This window comes from Hemiscyllium ocellatum, chromosome 35, assembly GCF_020745735.1.
Source record: "Hemiscyllium ocellatum isolate sHemOce1 chromosome 35, sHemOce1.pat.X.cur, whole genome shotgun sequence".
NCBI classification, from domain to species: Eukaryota; Metazoa; Chordata; class Chondrichthyes; order Orectolobiformes; family Hemiscylliidae; genus Hemiscyllium; species Hemiscyllium ocellatum.
In genome coordinates, this window is record NC_083435.1 from 18241005 (window position 1) to 18262309 (window position 21305).

The 21305-nt window shown below is 47.9% G+C and overlaps 1 protein-coding gene across 2 annotated transcripts; it reads right to left on the reverse strand.

Annotated features, from left to right (window-relative positions):
* Nucleotides 1-590: 590 nt before the first annotated feature.
* Nucleotides 591-14165, reverse strand: LOC132832673 (zinc finger and BTB domain-containing protein 43-like). 2 transcript variants are annotated; one of them, XM_060850759.1, is made up of 3 exons: nucleotides 14079-14165; nucleotides 4078-4204; nucleotides 591-2457 (listed from the first exon to the last, which is right to left on the reverse strand). In XM_060850759.1, coding segments are annotated over exons 2-3 (1470 nt in total). In that variant the 5' UTR covers nucleotides 4080-4204; nucleotides 14079-14165; the 3' UTR covers nucleotides 591-989. The 2 variants fall into 2 exon arrangements, with proteins under 2 accessions (XP_060706742.1, XP_060706743.1); XM_060850760.1 differs by lacking the exon at nucleotides 14079-14165 and adding an exon at nucleotides 13840-13902.
* Between the last annotated feature and the right edge of the window lie 7140 nt (nucleotides 14166-21305).

The following is a 21305-nucleotide window of genomic DNA, read 5'->3' on the forward strand; positions in this document are numbered from 1 at the left end:
CCACATGAACCTGGAAGTAGCCGACCCGTCAGCCTTGTCTGCTCTACTCCCTGCTGGCCTAAAAGGTTTCATATGACCATCCTCATAATTTGGCGCCAAGACCCAATGGAGCACTGACCACATGATCCACGATACGCCTGCCTTCGACGTGCCATTTACTCTGTCTCAGCGCTATCGTAGGTTTGGCTCAACAGTCCAATGGCTGTCTCAACACAATCCACACAGCGTACAGCACCCGACTGTCCTTGCAGCATTGCCTGTCCATGTCTCTGCATTGAACCAAACCAGCCACTCGGTCTGGTTGGTCCTGGAGGACCTACCTGGGGGCTGACCGGCACCTCTGACCAATCTGCCTGTCCACGCCCTTTCCAAATGACCAACCTGAAACTCGATTTCACACTCGGGAGATGCCAGGTCACGAATGGGGACAGCTGGACGTTCTAACGTGGAGTAGAGATTAGAGCGGTGCTGGAAAAGCACAGCAGGTCGGGCGGCATCCGAGGAGCAGGAAAACAGACGTTTCTGGCAGGAGGCCCTTCATCAGGAATCCTCCTCCTCGGATGCTGCCTGACCTGCTGTGCGTTTCCAGCACCGCTCCAAGCTCCAGCATCTGCAGTCCTCACTTTCGCCTAGTTGGTTCTAACGTGGTGGTCCCGGTCAGTCCTTCACAGGCATTTTCTCATCAACCCTGACAGCAGGTGTGAGGCCTGAAGCCACGGGGCCTTCTGGGGCTCAGAGCCAGGGACCCTCTCAACACCGCAGCCACAGAAGCCATAAGTGCTGCACGAGAAGCATGGTGGGCTGCAGCCAGCTGTCCTGGAGAGACTCACTCACCTGATGGTTTTAAACAAAAAAAAAACACATGGGAAGGGGAGTGGGCCGAGGGTCGAAAGCTCGACACGAGGCCTAGGGGAAGAGGAAGGAGGCAGATGGGGGAGGGGGCGGTGCCCGCTGCCTCTCTTTCCCCGCACTCCCCCCTCCCCACCCCCTCAGTTGATGTCCGGGTTGGCAGTGGTGGCCCGCTGCAGTTTCTCACAGGCCGCCTTGTGCCGGAGGAAGCTGTCGCGCCACATGAACTTCTTGCTGCAGACGTGGCACTCGAAGGGCTTGAGGCCGGTGTGGATCTTCATGTGCTCCACCAGGTGGTGCTTCATCTTGAACTTCTTGTTGCAGATGGTGCAGCCGAAGGGCCGCAGGTTGAGGTGCATGTTGATGTGCCGGTCCCGCTGGCTCTTGTGGGTGAAGCTCTTGCCGCAGTGGCAGGCGAACAGCTTGGCCCCGGGGCCCGGGCTGCCGGCGGCGGCCTGCACCGCGCCATGGTGGGCGTCCCCTCCCCCTCCCCCCCGGGGGTGGTAGGAGGAGGAAGGGGCGGAGGAGAGCTGCCCGCCGGGGGCCTGGCCCGGGTAGGCCCGCGGCACGCCCTCCTCCAGCGGCTCGTAGGCAAAGTCCTCGGACGAGCCGCAGTAGTCGATCTGCTCGTCGTAGGCAGGCTCGTCGGCGGCCAGGAGCTCGGCCGAGGCCCCGGCCAGGGTGCACACGTCGCTGATGCTGAGCTGCGGCTGCAGTGGCGGCGGTTCACCGCGCCGGCGGCCTGGCACCTTCACAAAGTGCTGCTCGTCCTCCTCGCAGGTCAGCACCAGGTCCCCCTCGTCTGGCTTCTCCTTCTTGACATGCACCCAGCGCTTGTGCGGCACGATGCTAGGCTGCAGGTAGGCCGGCCGGGCCCACGGGCTGTCCGGAGCACCTCCTGCTGCCACTTCCCCAGTGCCCTGGTTACTGGTGACCCTCTGCTCCAGCTCCTTGGCCTTGGCCGCCTCTTGGTCACCGTCCTCCTCCTCCTCTACCTCCTCCTCCTCCTCCTCCTCATCGTTATCATCGTCCACCATGTCCTCCTCCTCCTCCTCCTCTTCCTCCTCGTCCTCGCCTTCCTCCTTGGCCGGGGTCACCTCCTCACCCTCGGGCCTGCAGTAGTTGTTGCTGCTGCTGCTCGGGGACTGGTTGTCAGTGAGGCGGCAGAGCCGCTGGCCACTGGGGGCGGGCACGGGGGCAGGCAGCGCCGGGGGCTGGCACTCCCGCAGCAGCTCGGTGCACCGGTCCACCACGTGCCACATCTGCAGGAAGCTGCCCACCGTCAGGTAGCTGACGATGTCAGCCGGGGGCACGGCCAGGCGCCCAGCGTAGCACGATGTCAGGATGCCCTCGAAGGCCCGCGCGTCCATCACGCCCGGCAGCACAATGCGGCTGGCGTTGCGGAACAGCACCTGGTCGTGGAAGTAGGGCGAGGAGGCGGCTAGTACCGCACGGTGAGCCTTGAACACCTTGCCCTGCACCTGGATGGAGATGTCACAGAACTTGCCCTCCACCCGCTGCTGGTTGAGACTCTCCAGGAGGCGGTTGCCGAAGTTGGGGAAGTCCACGTACAGCACGTTGCTCCCGGTATTCATGGCCGCTTCACTCCTGGATTGACGCGGGACAGCAGGTTTGCAAACACAGGACAGAAAGAAAGAGAATAAAAGGCATCAGCAAAAACGTTCTGTGCAGCAGGGGAGATTTGTCAATTTTAACACCCAGTATTCCCCAACAGCCAGCGCAGGCCCCACCTGCTCTTGTCAACTTTTTGCACAAGTTACGGTTTAGATTTAGCAGCGCATCCGCCTCTTTTCCAGTAGAAGTAGGTCACAGCACACCCCTAACTCTATTCATCTTCCCCACCTTTGCTCCACTCCAATCAAAAGCCAATGGCTCACTCCTGAAAGGTTCAACTCACCCTTCCAACAAACATCCCCCACCTCCACCTACCCACCCCCACTGCTCCCCCTCCACCATCCCCGAAGACCACAATTCTCCCTGGGTGGAAAGTTCTAGATTTCCTCAGCTCTTGGCATCCAGAAGTCACCCCGGGTGGCTGGGTTTTTGACATTTAAGGTCGATGCTCATTTGCTCTGCTCTCCTCGCCTACCACCCCACCCCATTCCTGAAATGCCCTCAAACTTCACTTCATGGCAGAGAGACCTGTTGATTACACCAATACACAGCCACACATCGCACACAGTCCGAGCACATGTTGTTGTTTTCTGGTGCTACCCAAGTAAACTTCTGTTTTTTTTAAAAACACATCCATTAGATCACCCTTCAATCACAGATCGGTGCCATTCAGCTCATCGACTCCCCACTAACCCGCCGAAGAGCATCTCACCCAGACCCAACCACCTCCCCACACCCACCCTATCCCTGGAATTCCCATGGCTAATCCACCTAGCTAGCACATACCCGGACAGGAAGGGACAATTTAGCTTGGCCAATCTACCCTGACCTGCACATCTTTGGCCTGAGGAAACCAGAGCACCCGGAGGAAACCCAGACGCGGGGAGAATGTGCAAACTCCGCGCAGGCAGTCGCCCGAGGCTGGGATCAAACCTGGGACCCTGGCGCTGTGAGGCAGCAGAGCTAACCACTGAGCCACCGGCTCTGACTCCATTCAACTGAATTCAAAAGAATGCCATGTCTGTGCAGCCTGCCCTCTTAATTCAAATTTCTCTGGTTTTTCAGAAACAGCGATTCTAATTGTTCACTAAAGTAACAGCCTTTAGCAATGTCAGTAGACAAATACTTGATGTGTTTGTATGAAGTGGCCTATAGCTTAAAGTGCTAATCCATTTCAAATGAACAGATTGATGCTTCTGCTCAGATAATGAGGAGCAACATCATCTCAGAAGCAGATCAAACATTTCATCAGCTAATATCACCCTCAGTGATAACTAGAGGCAGACACAGCTTGTTATCACAGCTAGTACTGTGACAATGTCAGGCTGTGGTAATTTAATAATGGTTCAGTTTATAGGGTTAGTAATTGGATACAATATTATAAAATGAGACTGTGGTTTCTGTTTAAACCTAACTGAGTTGAGGTGTTGTTCATTAGTGACAGGCATCCAGAACTTGAGGCTTTATTTAAGTCAGTACAGAAATAGCACTTCCCCAGTCTTGGCTGGTCTGGAAACCAGAAAAGGACAATATTGTGACAGAGACAGTCTATTCCCACTAAGACAAATTACAAGGAAAATAAAAATAACTTGCATTTGTTTAGTGCCTATCACAGACTCGGAATATCCCAAATCATTTCACAGCCAACAGAGTGTCTTTCGAAGTGGAGTCACTGTTGTAGAGTAGGAGGCATAGCAGCCATTTCGTGTACAGCGAACACCTACAAAACAACAACAAATCAATGATCAGAACATTCATCATTCGCGGTACTGGTAAATATTGGCCAGGAGCTGCAAAAGAACAGTTAGACAGTTCTGAAACTAATTACCAAAAAGGGGGCCTTTCCCCACAGAGAACAAGATTATCAGGATTGCAGAGAGGGAATCAGAGCTAAGTAACATAACAGTCAACCCGGCAACAAGCCATTGCTGATACAAACCCAGACCTGAATCAGAAAGAAAAGCACCTTTCTAGAATAGCAAACAATATTGAAAGGAATACACAGCCACATGCAAAAATAACAGGCAAAGGAAGAGCTGTGTCGAGGATGGTGTCTACTCATATGCTAACACTCATGACCACTGAACTTAATAACAGCATACCAATCTGCTATCTATAACCTACCCGAACTCCACATTCAATTCCAGCTTGAAATAAATCCTTGGATAACCACTATTTCTTAGACAGACCATCTGAATCCCTCCATTAGATTCCAGTCTGTAACTCATTCCCAAGTATTCATGGTCTCTGAGGGAACCGAGGGATCTTTCAAAGAACTATGAGCCTACACACCAAAGTCTCTTGGTTCAGCAACACTCCTCAGAACCTTACCATTAAGTGTATAAGTCCTGCTCTGATTTGCTTTTCCAAAATGCAGCACCTCGCATTTATCTAAATTAAACTCCATCTGCCACTCAGCCCATTGGCCCATCTGATCATGATCCCATTGTCCTCTGAGGTAACCTTCTTCGCTGCCCACTACACCTCCAATTTTGGTGTCATCTGCAAACTTACTAACTATACCTCCTATGTTCATTTCCAAATCATTGATATCATATACACAACAAATACACAGCCACTGAGATAAGTGCATATACAGATACATACACAGTCATAATATGTACATAGATGCATGGAACACAGAACAGCACAGCAATAGGAACAGACTCTTTGGTCCATGCATATCAAAGAAAGAGACAGAAATAGATGCGCACCCACACACAGTTAAGTATGCATACACATACAAAAAGAAAGGCAGATGCAGATAGTGACAGAAGCACATATACTACTGATACAGTAAAGTCCATATGGACAACATCCACCACCCTACCCGAAATCATCTTCGTCACTTCATCAAAAAACTCAAGCAAATTTGAGACAAGGCCTCTTTGCACAAAGCCCTAATAAGTCTATTGTCTTCCAAATGTGAGTAAATCCCATCCCTAAGAATCTTTTCCAATAATTTTCCTACCATTGATAGAAGGCTCACTGGCCCATAACATGCTGTTGTCTTTCTTAAACAAAGCAACAGCATTGACTATTCTCCAGGCTTGAGACCTTGCCTTTCGATAAAGAGGATACAAAGATCTCCTCCTCTACCTTCCTCAGTATCCTGTGATATATCCCTCAGGCCTAGGGACTTCGCTACCTTCATGTTTTTCAAGACACCCAACTCCACCTCCTTAATAGTGACATGCTCAAGAATATGAACGTACCCTAACTGAATCTTACCATCATCCTTGGTGAATACGGATAGGAAGTACTCATTAAGGACCTTACCCACTTCCTCTGGCTCCACATATAAATTCCCTCCTTTGTCCTAGAGTGGACCTACCCATTCCCAAGCTACCCTCTTGCTCCTAATATACGTGTAAAATGTGTCTTTAGTCCTACAAAGGGCAGTTGTGAAGGGGTGTTTTTCTGACTGGAGGTCTGTGACCAGTGGTATTCTGCAAGGATCAGTGCTGGCACCTCTTTTGTTCGCAATATAAGCAAATGATTTGGATGAAATATAAGTGGAACGATTAGCAAGTTTGTAGATGAAGCAAAAATCGGTGGAGCTGTGGGTATTGAGGAAGGTTGTCAAATGACTCCGGAGGATATAGATCAGCTGGAAACTTAGGTGGAGAAATGACAGATGGAGTTTAACCTGGATAGCTCGGAGATGATGCATTTTGGGAGGTCAAGAGCAAGAGGAAAGTATACAGTAAGATCTTCGAGGTATTCTGGGCCTCAAGGAGACCCCGCTCTAAGTACAGCAATGACAATGCCAATGCCCAGGAGACCAAATCCCCACTCCAGGCACTGCCACCACTAAGAGTCCAGGCTGCCACAGCCAGGAATCCCGCTCAGTGCACCACCATCGCCAGGAGTCTGCAGCCAGAGATGTACAGGGGGATCTTGGAATGCAAGGCCACAGCTTCCTCAAAGTGACCACACAAGTGAATAAGGGTGTTAAAGAAGGCATCCAGCATGCTTCCCCTCATAGTCTGGGGCACTGACTATAAAAGTTATTAAGTCATGTTGCAGCTCTATGTAACATTAGTTTGGCCACATTCGGAGTTTTGTACACGGTTCTGGTCGCTGCAGATATGATAGCAATATTTAAGGCATTTAGATGCATAAACAAGCAGAGAGGGAAGACAGAAAGTGTGCAGGCAAATGCAATTAGTCTAGAATGGCATCACTGGCTGGACCAAAGGGCCTGTTCCTGTGCTGTACTGTTCTATGATATACATGTGCTCATCCTTGTGTTATCATCCCAGTTGATGTTATAAGCAAACAAGTCAAATCCCATACTGACACCTGGCTTGCAAGATCATATTTTAATCTGTTTTTGGTTTTAACAAAGTGATCTTTTGCTGAGCCATAATCATGCAATGCTACAGATTTTGCTTGAACGGTAAAATGTAAGTTTATTAACAAAAGAATTGAAGATAAAATAGAATAAACCAAACCAACTACTTTTTATACAAATTCAAAGATATTAAACGCATAGTAAACGTATAATCATATTAATCCCCAAAGCACTCGTCTAAAAATTAAAAGGAAAACAGCTTTTGTAATCTACTCAAAACAAGCCCTTGTGCAGATCCAAAAACACATTCCATACAATATCCAGAATCCTCGTATCTAACACCTTTGTAAGTTTAAGTGACTTCAACTTATAGACTGGTACCTCAGATGCTTCATCCTAGAGCTATTATACCCTTTAGCTTAAATGTACTCAGCTTTAAGTAAACTCATTATTCCAACACTTCTGAGTGGGACTAACACTAACTCTTCTCTCTTCACTATTGCCTTCCCTTCACAGGGGTGCTGATCCATATAGCCATCTTCATCCTCGGGCTTCACAGGACTTCCTGTCAGAGTAAAACTGAAACCAAGTTTTCCTCTCTATGCAATGGGTGTTTCCTTTAACTTAAAAGAAGTCCCTTAAGTCTCTAACAAGCCATAATTTACCTTGCTGAGTCAGAGAGCAATCCGAGATAAAATAAACTTCAATTGTGGTGTACAAAAAAATCCATTAAAGCTAGACCTCAAAAACTGTTTTAAAAATAATCATTGTAAAAGAAATACTTACAAGTTATTGATTTCACACACAACATATGCACAAAACCCACAGGTTATGTGTAAACATAGGCAGCCCTCAGATAGTGAATGGATTCCTTTCTGGAGTCCATTTGCAAGTTGATTTGAACTCAAGTCAGAGCACAATGTAAAGCAGCTGTCTCTAAGTACAAGAAATGGTTATATGTTGGGTTTTAAATTACAACCATATACAGGATTACGTTTGTAGGTGTGAGCATTCATAAGTGGGACACTTACAAACCACTTACAAACATATCCACCACAAATTCACCTGCACCTCCACACACTGCATCCACTGTACCTGATGTGGCCTCCTCTATATTGGGGAGACAGGCCGCCTACTTGTGGAACGTTTCAGAGAACACCTCTGGGACACCCGCACCAACCAACCCAACTACCCCGTGGCTCAACACTTCAACTCCCCCTCCCACTCCACCAAGGACATGCAGGTCCTTGGACTCTTCCATCGCCAGTCCATAGCAACATGACGGCTGGAGGAAAGGGCCTCATCTTCCGCCTAGGAACCCTCCAACCACGGGATCTCCAATCAAGGGATGAACTCAGATTTCTCCAGTTTCCTCATTTCCCCTCCCCCCACCTTGTCTCAGTCAAATCCCTTGAACTCAGCACCACCTTCCTAACCTGCAATCTTCTTCCTGACCTCTCCGCCCGCCCGCCCGCCCCCCCCCCCCACTCTGGCCTGTCACCCTCACCTTGATTTCCTTCCACCTATCGCATTTCCAATGCCCCTCCCCCAAGTCCCTCCTCCCTACCTTTTATCTTAGCCTGCTGGACACACTCCCCTCATTCCTGAAGAAGGGCTCATGCCCGAAACCTTGATTCTCCTGCTCCTTGGATGCTGCCTGACCTGCTGCGCTTTTCCAGCAACACATTTTCAACACTTACAAACCCACTGCATGGTTTACATTAAACTTGTAACTCACATTATGTGTGTACATGGGACCCAGTAGGTTACATTGCCAAAGATAACAAGAACTAATGCTGCAACACTGATCGCATTAGCTGCACAATCTCCAAACAGTGGCCAGCAAGTCAACCTACAAACCATAGCAGTCAATAATCCACGAGCAAATCGTAAACTGCTGACCCAACTATTGTACTGTACTACTGACTGAATTTTTTGAAGAAGTGACAAAGAGGATTGATGGAAGGCAGAGCAGTAGACATCGTCTGTCTGGACTTCAGTAAGGTGTGTGACAAGGCTCCACACTGTAGACTGGTTAACAAGATTACATCACATGGAATACAGGGAGGACTAGCTACTTGGACGTTTAACTGGCTCAAAGGTAGGAGGCAGAGCGCGTTGGTGGAGAGTTGCTTTTCGGACAAGAGACCTATGACAGGAGGCATGCCTCAAGGATCCAATGCTTTTTGTCATTAATGTAAACATTTGGCTGTGAATATAGGAAGAATGGTTAGTAAGTTTGCAGATGATACCAAAAATTGGAGGTGTAGTAAACAGTGAAGAAGGTTACCTCAGAGAACAACAGGACTTTGATCGGATGAGCCAATGGGCTGAGGAGTGGCAGATGGAGTTTAATTTAGATAAAGGTGAGGTGCTGCATTTTGGAAAGGCAAATCAGGGCAGGACATATACACTTAGGCCCTGAAGAATGTTGCCAAACAAAGAGGACTTGGAGTGTGGGTTCATGGTTCCTTGAAAGTGGAGTCAGTGTTTTACAGGGCGGTGAAGAAAGCATTAGGTACACTTGCATTCACTGGTCATTTTGCGGATCTACAGGACATTGGTTAGGTCACTTTTGGAACACTACATTCAATTCTGGCCTCCCTGCTATAGGGAAGATGTTGTGAAACTTGAAAAGATTTACAAGGATAATGCCAGGGTTGAAGGGTTTGAACAATACAGAAAGACTAAATAGGCTGGGGCTATTTTTGCTGGCGCATCGGAGGCTGAGGTGTGACCTCACAGAAGTTTGTAAAATTGTGAGGGGCATGGATAGGGTGGAAAGTCGAGACTTTTTTCCCCAAGGTAGGGGACCCTGAAACTAGAGGGCATAGGTTTAAGGTGAAAGGGGAAAGATATAAAAGGGACCTAAATGGGCAAGTTTTTAATGCAGAGGGTGGTGAGTTTATAGAATGAGCTGCTGGATGGACATGAGTGGGAAGGATCTGTTTACATGCTGTACATCTCTATGACTCCACCTACACACACAAGCAGATTTCTATGCACTCACTGATACATGTTGTGTATGTATGTTACTGAAACAAGTATAGATATATACACCTAAATATATAAAATCATACACAGTTAGATATGTGTAAAATCACACGCACACTTATATACACCAGGTGTAGATATAAATGCTATAAAATACAGGCATAGGTGCACATACACATACAAATATAAATATATGTTATTAAGATACAGGTGTAGATACAAATAGACAAACACTGATTTCAATGTTATTAAGATACAGGCATACACACACACACACACACACACACACACACACACACACACACACACACACACACACACAATTCCAGCACAGTACAGGCCCTTCGGCCCTCAATGTTGTGCCGACCTGCGAAACCAATCTGAAGCCCATCCAACCTACACTATTCCATTTTCATCCATATGTTTATCCAATGACCATTTAGATAACTTTACAGTTGGTGATTCTACTACTGTTGCAGGCAGAGCGTTCCATGCCCCTACTAATATCTGAGGAAAGTAACTACCTCTGTTACCTGTCTTATATCTCTCACCCCTCAATTTAAAGCTATGTCCCCTCATGGTAGCCATCACCATCCGAGGAAAAAGGCTCTCACTGTCCACCCTCTGATTATCTTATATGTCTCAATTAAGTCACCACTCACACTTCTCTAATGAAAATTGCCTCAAGTCCCTCAACCTTTCCTCATAAGGTTCCTCCATACCAAGCAACATCCTAGTAAATCTCCTCTGAACCCTTTCCAATGCTTCCACAGCCTTCTTATATTGCAGTGACCAGAACTGTACGCAATATTCCAAGTGCGGCCACACCAGAGTTTTGTACAGCTACAACATGACCTCGTGGCTCCAAAACTCAATCCCTCTATCAATAAAAGCTAATACACCATTTGCCTTCTTAAAACCCTATTAACCTGGGTGGCAACTTTCAGGGATCTATAGACATAGACACCGAGATCCTCTCTGTTCATCTTCACTACCAAGAATTTTATCATTAACCCAGTATTCTGGATTCCTGTTATTCCTTCCAAAGTAAATCACCTCACACTTTTCCGCATTAAACTCCATTTGTCACCTTTAAGCCCAGCTCTGCAGCTTATCTATGTCCCTCTGTCACCTGCAACATCCTTTTACATTGTCCACAATCCTACCGAGTATAATCTGCAAATTTACTAACTGATCCTTCTACACCCTCATCTAGGTCATTTATAAAAATGACAAACAGCAGTGGCCCCAAAACAGATAATTTCAGTGCACCACTAGTAACTGAACTCCGGATGAACGTTTCCCATCAACTATCCACCTCTGTCTTCTTTTAGCTGACCAATTTCTGATCCAAACCGCTAAATCATCCTCAATCCCAAGGCTCCATATTTTGTGCAATAGCCTACTGCGGGGAACCTTATTGAATGCCTTACTGAAATCCATATACAACACATCAACTGCTTTACTCTCATCCACCAGTTTGATTACCTTCTCAAAGGATTCAATAAGGTTTGTGAGGCACAACAAAACCATGTTGACTATCCTTAATCAACCTGTTCCTTTCTAGATGTTATTACAATTACAGGTATAGGTGTAGACACACATACACACGAATATAGATGTTATTAAGATACAAGTATAGATGCAAACGCACGCAGATATAAATGTTATTAAGACACAGGTATAGATATACACACACTGATACATTATAATGTAATAAATCTCCAGTATTGTTGCACGTGTGCACACACAGATATATACGTACACTCATATAAAATCACACTCTGATTATATATATATAAAAAAATCACACAAACATATATAAAATCACACACACTGATATACATACATAAAACACATATTTATAAAAAAAAGTCACACATATTAAATCACACACTGATATATATAAAATCACACATTGATGTATATAAAATCACGTACGCTGTTGGATACATATAAAATCACACACATATTATATACATATAATCACACACATTGACATATAAATAATCATACACGAATATATTTATAATCACACACTGATAAATACATCTACGTATAATCACACACACAGATATATAATCACACACGCTGAGATATATTTATAAATCACACACACTGAAATATATAATCGTACATTGATATATTTATAATCAGACACTGATAAATACATAATCACACACTGTTAGATATAATCATACACTGACATATAATCTCACACATACTGATATATAGATGTATAATCACACATACTGATATATTTATAATCACACATACTGATATATATATATATATATTTATAATCACACAGTGATAGAGATATATATTTACAGACTCACACACTGATAGAGATATATATATGTTTATAATCACACATACTGATCGATATTTATAATCACACACACTGATAGGTAGAAATTTATAATCAGGCACTCTGATAGAGATATATATATTTATAATCGCACACACTGATAGATATATTTATATAGATTATCACACACACTGCTAAATATTTATAATCACACTGATACATAAAATCACACTGACATATATATAGATAAAATCACACACGCGGATAGATATAATGTATAATAACAGACTGATGATATATATTTATAATCACACACTGATAGAGATATATTTATAATCACACACACTGATAGAGATATACATATTTATAATCACACACACACAGATAGATTTTATATGTATATCTCTCTCACATACACACAGAGATATAAAAATCACACACACTAATAGATATATAGAATCACACACACGGATAGAAATATATCACACACTGACAGATACATATAATCACATACACTGATAGACATAATTAAAATCACACACACACACATAGATATATTTATAATAATACACACTATATATATCAAAATAACTGATATTTATAAACACATACACTGACAGAAATATTTATAATAACACAGATATATATAAGCATACAGATATATAATCTCTCACACACACACACATATATATATAATCACACATACTGACAGATATTTATAATCACACACACACACAGATAGATTGATAGATGTAATCACACACAGATAGCTTTTATACATAATCACACACAGATATATTTATAATCAGGCACTGGTGGAGATATATATATATTTATAATCATACACTGATGGTGATAGATATATATAAAAAATCACACATACACTGACATATCTCTCTCTCTCACACACACACACATATATATAATCACACACAATAATAGAGATATACATAATCATATGCACTGATATATATAAAAAATCACAGATAGAGATATATAATCACACACATTATAGATATATGTATATATTTATAATTACACACATAAGATCACACCCACTGATAGAGATATTTATAATCACGCACTGATAGTAATATATATATTTATAAACAGTGATAGACAGATGTATGATCACACACACTGACAGACAGATATATAATCACACACACACTGACACAGATACAGATAGATGTGTATATTTACAGTCAGAGCCGGTGTTGGATAGAGATATCTGACACACAGTGCTGTGTAAACACTCTCACAGTGCCCCTCTCTCTCTCTGTGTCTGTGTCTCTGTGTCTGTGTGTGTGTCTGTGTGTGTGTGTCTGTGTCTGTGTGTCTGTGTGTGTGTGTCTCTGTGTCTGTGTGTCTGTGTGTGTGTGTCTGTGTGTCTGTGTGTGTGTGTGTCTCTGTGTCTGTGTGTCTCTGTGTCTGTGTGTCTGTGTGTCTGTGTGTGTGTGTGTCTCTGTGTCTCTGTGTCTGTGTGTGTCTGTGTGTGTCTGTGTGTGTGTGTGTCTCTGTGTCTGTGTGTCTGTGTCTGTGTGTGTCTGTGTCTGTGTGTGTCTGTGTGTCTGTGTGTGTGTGTCTCTCTGTGTCTGTGTGTCTGTGTGTGTGTGTCTCTCTGTGTCTGTGTGTCTGTGTGTCTGTCTCTCTGTGTCTGTGTGTCTGTGTGTGTGTGTGTGTGTGTGTCTGTCTCTCTCTGTGTGTGTGTGTGTCTCTCTGTGTGTTGTCAGGGGGGTGTTACTGAACAAACCTCTCGCTGCTGCAGGAGAAGCCTCTGCGGCTCCATCTTGGGTCAGAGTGTCCCCTCAGCCCGGGGCCCGGGGCACAGGGGGGGGACCGGGGCACAGGGGGGGCCCGGGGGGACCGGGGGGGGACCGGGGCACAGGGGGGGACCGGGGGGGCTCTCAGGGGCCGGCGGCCGGGCCCAGCGGCTCCGGGCTCAGGCCTCAGGCCCGGGCTCTCACCGAGGCCCCGACGCTGGGTACTCACCGGCAGCGGGCACCACCTCGGGATCCGGATCCGGATCGGGATCGGGATCTAAATCCGGCCCCACCGGCACGGACAGCCCAGCACCGGAGCGGGACTTGAAACCGACACAGGGAGGAGCTAGAAACTGACACTGGGAGGAGCTAGAAACAGAGGGAGGAGCTAGAAACCGACACAGGGAGGAGCTAGAAACAGACACTGGGAGGATCTAGAAACAGAGGGAGGAGCTAGAAACTGACACAGGGAGGAGCTAGAAACACAGGGAGGAGCTAGAAACCGACACAGGGAGGAGCTAGAAACTGACACTGGGAGGAGCTAGAAACCGACACAGGGAGGAGCTAGAAACAGACACTGGGAGGATCGAGAAACAGAGGGGGGAGCTAGAAACTGACACTGGGAGGAGCTAGAAACAGAGGGGGAGCTAGAAACTGACACAGGGAGGAGCTAGAAACAGAGGGAGGAGCTAGAAACTGACACAGGGAGGAGCTAGAAACAGAGGGAGGAGCTAGAAACCGAAACAGGGAGGAGCTAGAAACCGACACAGGGAGGAGCTAGAAACTGACACTGGGAGGAGCTAGAAACTGACACTGGGAGGATCTAGAAACAGAGGGGGGAGCTAGAAACTGACACTGGGAGGAGCTAGAAACAGAGGGGGGAGCTAGAAACTGACACAGGGAGGAGCTAGAAACAGAGGGAGGAGCTAGAAACTGACACAGGGAGGAGCTAGAAACCGACACAGGGAGGAGTTAGAAACTGAGGGGGGAGCTAGAAACTGACACAGGGAGGAGCTAGAAACAGACACTGGGAGGAGTTAGAAATTGACACTGGGAGGATCTAGAAACAGAGGGGGGAGCTAGAAACTGACACTGGGAGGAGCTAGAAACAGAGGGGGGAGCTAGAAACTGACACTGGGAGGAGCTAGAAACTGAGGGAGGAGCTAGAAACAGACACAGGGAGGAGCTAGAAACAGAGGGAGGAGCTAGAAACTGACACTAGGAGGAGCTAGAAACTGAGGGAGGAGCTAGAAACAGACACAGGGAGGAGCTAGAAACAGAGGGAGGAGCTAGAAACTGACACAGGGAGGAGCTAGAAACAGAGGGAGGAGCTAGAAACAGACACAGGGAGGAGCTAGAAACAGAGGGAGGAGCTAGAAACTGACACAGGGAGGAGCTAGAAACCGACACAGGGAGGAGTTAGAAACTGAGGGGGGAGCTAGAAACTGACACAGGGAGGAGCTAGAAACAGACACTGGGAGGAGTTAGAAATTGACACTGGGAGGATCTAGAAACAGAGGGGGGAGCTAGAAACTGACACTGGGAGGAGCTAGAAACAGAGGGGGGAGCTAGAAACTGACACAGGGAGGAGCTAGAAACTGAGGGAGGAGCTAGAAACAGACACAGGGAGGAGCTAGAAACAGAGGGAGGAGCTAGAAACTGACACTAGGAGGAGCTAGAAACTGAGGGAGGAGCTAGAAACAGACACAGGGAGGAGCTAGAAACAGAGGGAGGAGCTAGAAACTGACACAGGGAGGAGCTAGAAACAGAGGGAGGAGCTAGAAACAGACACAGGGAGGAGCTAGAAACAGAGGGAGGAGCTAGAAACTGACACAGGGAGGAGCTAGAAACAGACACTGGGAGGAGCTAGAAACAGACACTGGGAGGAGCTAGAAACCGACACAGGGAGGAGCTAGAAACAGACACATGGAGGAGCTAGAAACCGACACAGGGAGGAGCCAGAAACAGACACTGGGAGGAGCTAGAAACAGAGGGAGGAGCTAGACACCGACACAGGGAGGAGCTAGAAACCGACACTGGGAGGAGCTAGAAACCGACACTGGGAGGAGCTAGAAACTGACACTGGGAGGATCTAGAAACAGAGGGGGGAGCTAGAAACTGACACTGGGAGGAGCTAGAAACAGAGGGGGGAGCTAGAAACTGACACAGGGAGGAGCTAGAAACTGAGGGAGGAGCTAGAAACAGACACAGGGAGGCGCTAGAAACAGAGGGAGGAGCTAGAAACTGACACTGGGAGGAGCTAGAAACAGAGGGGGAGCTAGAAACTCACACAGGGAGGAGCTAAAAACAGAGGGAGGAGCTAGAAACTGACATTAGGAGGAGCTAGAAACTGAGGGAGGAGCTAGAGACAGACACAGGGAGGAGCTAGAAACAGAGGGAGGAGCTAGAAACTGACACAGGGAGGAGCTAGAAACAGAGGGAGGAGCTAGAAACAGACACAGGGAGGAGCTAGAAACAGAGGGAGGAGCTAGAAACTGACACAGGGAGGAGCTAGAAACAGACACTGGGAGGAGCTAGAAACAGACACTGGGAGGAGCTAGAAACCGACACAGGGAGGAGCTAGAAACAGACACTGGGAGGAGCTAGAAACAGACACTGGGAGGAGCTAGAAACCGACACTGGGAGGAGCTAGAAACCGACACAGGGAGGAGCTAGAAACCGACACAGGGAGGAGCTAGAAACAGACACAGGGAGGAGCTAGAAATAGAGGGGGGTGCTAGAAACTGACACAGGGAGGAGCTAGAAACAGAGGGGGGTGCTAGAAACTGACACAGGGAGGAGCTAGAAACTGAGGGAGGAGCTAGAAACAGACACAGGGAGGCGCTAGAAACAGAGGGAGGAGCTAGAAACTGACACTGGGAGGAGCTAGAAACAGAGGGGGAGCTAGAAACTCACACAGGGAGGAGCTAAAAACAGAGGGAGGAGCTAGAAGCTGACACTAGGAGGAGCTAGAAACTGAGGGAGGAGCTAGAAACAGACACAGGGAGGAGCTAGAAACAGAGGGAGGAGCTAGAAACAGAGGGAGGAGCTAGAAACTGACACAGGGAGGAGCTAGAAACAGAGGGAGGAGCTAGAAACAGACACAGGGAGGAGCTAGAAACTGAGGGAGGAGCTAGAAACTGACACAGGGAGGAGCTAGAAACAGACACTGGGAGGAGCTAGAAACAGACACTGGGAGGAGCTAGAAACAGACACTGGGAGGAGCTAGAAACAGACATATGGAGGAGCTAGAAACCGACACAGGGAGGAGCTAGAAACAGACACAGGGAGGAGCTAGAAACTAACACTGGGAGGAGCTAGAAACTGACACAGGGAGGAGTTAGAAACTGACACTGGGAGGATCTAGAAATAGAGGGGGGTGCTAGAAACTGACACAGGGAGGAGCTAGAAACAGAGGGGGGTGCTAGAAACTGACACAGGGAGGAGCTAGAAACTGAGGGAGGAGCTAGAAACAGACACAGGGAGGAGCTAGAAACCGACACAGGGAGGAGCTAGAAACTGAGGGAGGAGCTAGAAACTGACACTGGGAGGAGCTAGAAACAGACACTGGGAGGAGCTAGAAACAGAGGGAGGAGCTAGAAACAGACACAGGGAGGAGCTAGAAACAGAGGGAGGATCTAGAAACTGACACAGGGAGGAGCTAGAAACAGAGGGGGGAGCTAGAAACTGACACAGGGAGGAGCTAGAAACAGAGGGGGAGCTAGAAACTGACACAGGGAGGAGCTAGAAACAGAGGGAGGAGCTAGAAACAGACACAGGGAGGAGCTAGAAACAGACACTGGGAGGAGCTAGAAACAGAGGGAGGAGCTAGAAACAGACACTGGGAGGAGCTAGAAACTGACACTGGGAGGAGCTAAAACAGAGGGAGGAGCTAGAAACTGACACAGGGATGAGCTAGAAACAGAGGGGGGAGCTAGAAACAGACACAGGGAGGAGCTAGAAACAGAGGGAGGAGCTAGAAACCGACACAGGGAGGAGCTAGAAACAGACACTGGGAGGAGCTAGAAACAGAGGGAGGAGCTAGAAACAGACACAGGGAGGAGCTAGAAACAGAGGGAGGATCTAGAAACTGACACAGGGAGGAGCTAGAAACAGAGGGGGAGCTAGAAACTGACACAGGGAGGAGCTAGAAACAGAGGGGGGAGCTAGAAACAGACACAGGGAGGAGCTAGAAACAGAGGGGGGAGCTAGAAACAGACACAGCGAGGAGCTAGAAACTGACAGAGGGAGGAGCTAGAAACTGACACTGGGAGGAGCTAAAACACAGGGAGGAGCTAGAAACTGACACTGGGAGGAGCTAAAAACAGAGGGAGGAGCTAGAAACAGACACAGGGAGGAGCTAGAAACAGAGGGAGGAGGTAGAAACAGACACTGGGAGGAGCTAGAAACAGACACTGGGAGGAGCTAGAAACTGACACTAGGAGGAGCTAAAAACAGAGGGAGGTGCTAGAAACTGACACAGGGAGGAGCTAGAAACTGACAAAGGGAGGAGCTAGAAACAGAGAGATGAGCTAGAAACCAACACAGGGAGGACCTCGAAACAGACACAGGGAGGAGCTAGAAACAGAGGGAGGATCTAGAAACTGACACAGCGAGGAGCTAGAAACTGACAGAGGGAGGAGCTAGAAACTGACACTGGGAGGAGCTAGAAACAGAGGGAGGAGCTAGAAACTGACACAGGGAGGAGCTAGAAACAGACACTGGGAGGAGCTAGAAACAGACACTGGGAGGAGCTAGAAACAGACACTGGGAGGAGCTAGAAACAGAGGGAGGAGCTAGAAACAGACACTGGGAGGAGCTAGAAACAGACACTGGGAGAAGCTAGAAACCGACACTGGGAGGAGCTAGAAACCGACACAGGGAGGATCTAGAAACTGACAGAGGGAGGAGCTAGAAACTGACACAGGGAGGAGCCAGGAACAGACACAGGGAGGATCTAGAAACAGAGGGAGGAGCTAGAAACAGACACAGGGAGGAGCTAGAAACAGACACAGGGAGGATCTAGAAACAGAGGGAGGAGCTAGAAACAGACACAGGGAGGAGCTAGAAACAGACACAGGGAGTAGCTAGAAACAGACACAGGGAGGAGCTAGAAACTGACACAGGGAGGACCTCGAAACAGACACTGGGAGGAGCTAGAAACAGAGGGAGGATCTAGAAACTGACACAGCGAGGAGCTAGGAACTGACAGAGGGAGGAGCTAGAAACTGACACTGGGAGGAGCTAAAAACAGAGGGAGGAGCTAGAAACTGACACAGGGAGGAGCTAGAAACAGACACTGTGAGGAGCTAGAAACAGACACTGGGAGGAGCTAGAAACAGAGGGAGGATCTAGAAACTGACACAGCGAGGAGCTAGAAACTGACAGAGGGAGGAGCTAGAAACTGACACTGGGAGGAGCTAGAAACTGACACGGGGAGGAGCTAGAAACAGACACTGTGAGGAGCTAGAAACAGACACTGGGAGGAGCTAGAAACAGACACTGGGAGGAGCTAGAAACTGACACTGGGAGGAGCTAGAAACAGAGGGAGGAGCTAGAAACAGACACTGGGAGGAGCTAGAAACAGACACTGGGAGGAGCTAGAAACCGACACTGGGAGGAGCTAAAAACCGACACAGGGAGGAGCTAGAAACTGACACTGGGAGGATCTAGAAACTGACACTGGGAGGATCTAGAAACTGACACAGGGAGGAGCTAGAAACTGACACTGGGAGGAGCTAGAAACAGAGAGATGAGCTAGAAACCAACACAGGGAGGAGCTAGAAACAGACACAGGGAGGAGCTAGAAACTGACAGAGGGAGGAGCTAGAAACTGACACAGGGAGGAGCCAGAAACAGACACAGGGAGGATCTAGAAACAGAGGGAGGAGCTAGAAACAGACACAGGAGGGGCTAGAAACAGACACAGGGAGTAGCTAGAAACAGACACAGGGAGGAGCTAGAAACTGACACAGGGAGGAGCTAGAAACTGACACAGGGAGGAGCTAGAAACAGGCACAGGGAGGAGCTAGAAACTGACACAGGGAGGAGCTAGAAACAGACACAGGGAGGAGCTAGAAACTGACACAGGGAGGAGCTAGAAACTGACACAGGGAGGAGCTAGAAACAGGCACAGGGAGGAGCTAAAATCAGAGGGAGGAGCTAGAAACTGACACAGGGAGAATCTAGAAACAGACACAGCGAGGATCTAGAAACAGATGGAGGAGCTAGAAACCGACACAGGGAGGATCTTGAAACAGACACAGGGAGGATCTAGAAATTGACACAGGGAGCATCTAGAAACCGACACAGGAAGGAGCTAGAAACCGACACAGGGAGGAGCTAGAAACCGACACAGGGAGGAGCTAGAAACAGACACAGGGAGGAGCTAGAAACAGACACAGGGAGGAGCTAGAAACCGACACAGGGAGGAGCTAGAAACAGAAATAGGGAGGAACTAGAAACCAACACAGGAAGGTGCAAGAAACCGGCAGGGGGAGGATCTAGAAACAGACAGGGTAGAGTTAGAAAAGGGTAGTGGGAGGAGCTAGTAACCGTCAGAGGGGGAACCTCGTAACTGTCAGAGGGGGGAGCTAGAAACCGACCGGTGAGGTAGGGTGGGAGCGAACCAATGGCTGGGGGAAGTGAGCTGTGGAAAAGGCGGAGCCTGCAGGGGAGGTGGCGCCATTAAAGGGCTGGAGCACGTGCAGGGTGGTGGAGCCTGTGGAGGAAGGCGGAGCCTGTGGAGGAAGGCGGAGCCTGTGGAGGAAGGCGGAGCCTGCAGGGGAGGTGGAGCCAGTAAAGGGGCGGAGCCTGCTGGAGAGGTGGAGCCAGTAAAGGGGTGGAGTACGTGCAGGGAGGTGGAGCCAGAAAAGAGGTGGAGCACGTGCAGAGAGGTGGAGCCAGTAAAGGGTGGAGCATGTGCAGGGTGATGGAACCAGTAAAAGGGTGGAGCATGTGCCAGGAGGTGGAGCCAGTAAAAGGGTGGAGCATATGCAGGGAGGTGGGGCTAGTAAAGGGGTGGAGCCTGGAGGGAGGTGGAGTCAGTAAAGGGGTGGAGCACATGCAGGGAGGTGCAGCCAGTAAAGGGGTGGAGCACGTGTAAGGAGGTGGAGCCAGTAAAGGGGTGGTGGGCGGGGCTTGGTGGATGGATTAGGGCAGAGGTATTAGATGGCAGGAATATAATAGAGTATAAACACTGAGAGTAATAAACAGCAACAGCGTTAAACATCCAGTGATACAACTCATGGATTAAAGAGCATGCGGATATATTATTAAATCCTCGAAGTATTACAACTTCAGGCAGCACAGTAGCTCAGTAGTTAGTACTGGTGCCTCACAATGCCAGGGAACATGGTTAATTCTTCTCTCAGGTGACTGTTTGTGTGGAGTTTCCACATTCTTCAGGTATCTGCATGGGTTTCCTGCCCATGGTCCAAAGGTGTGCAGGTTGGGT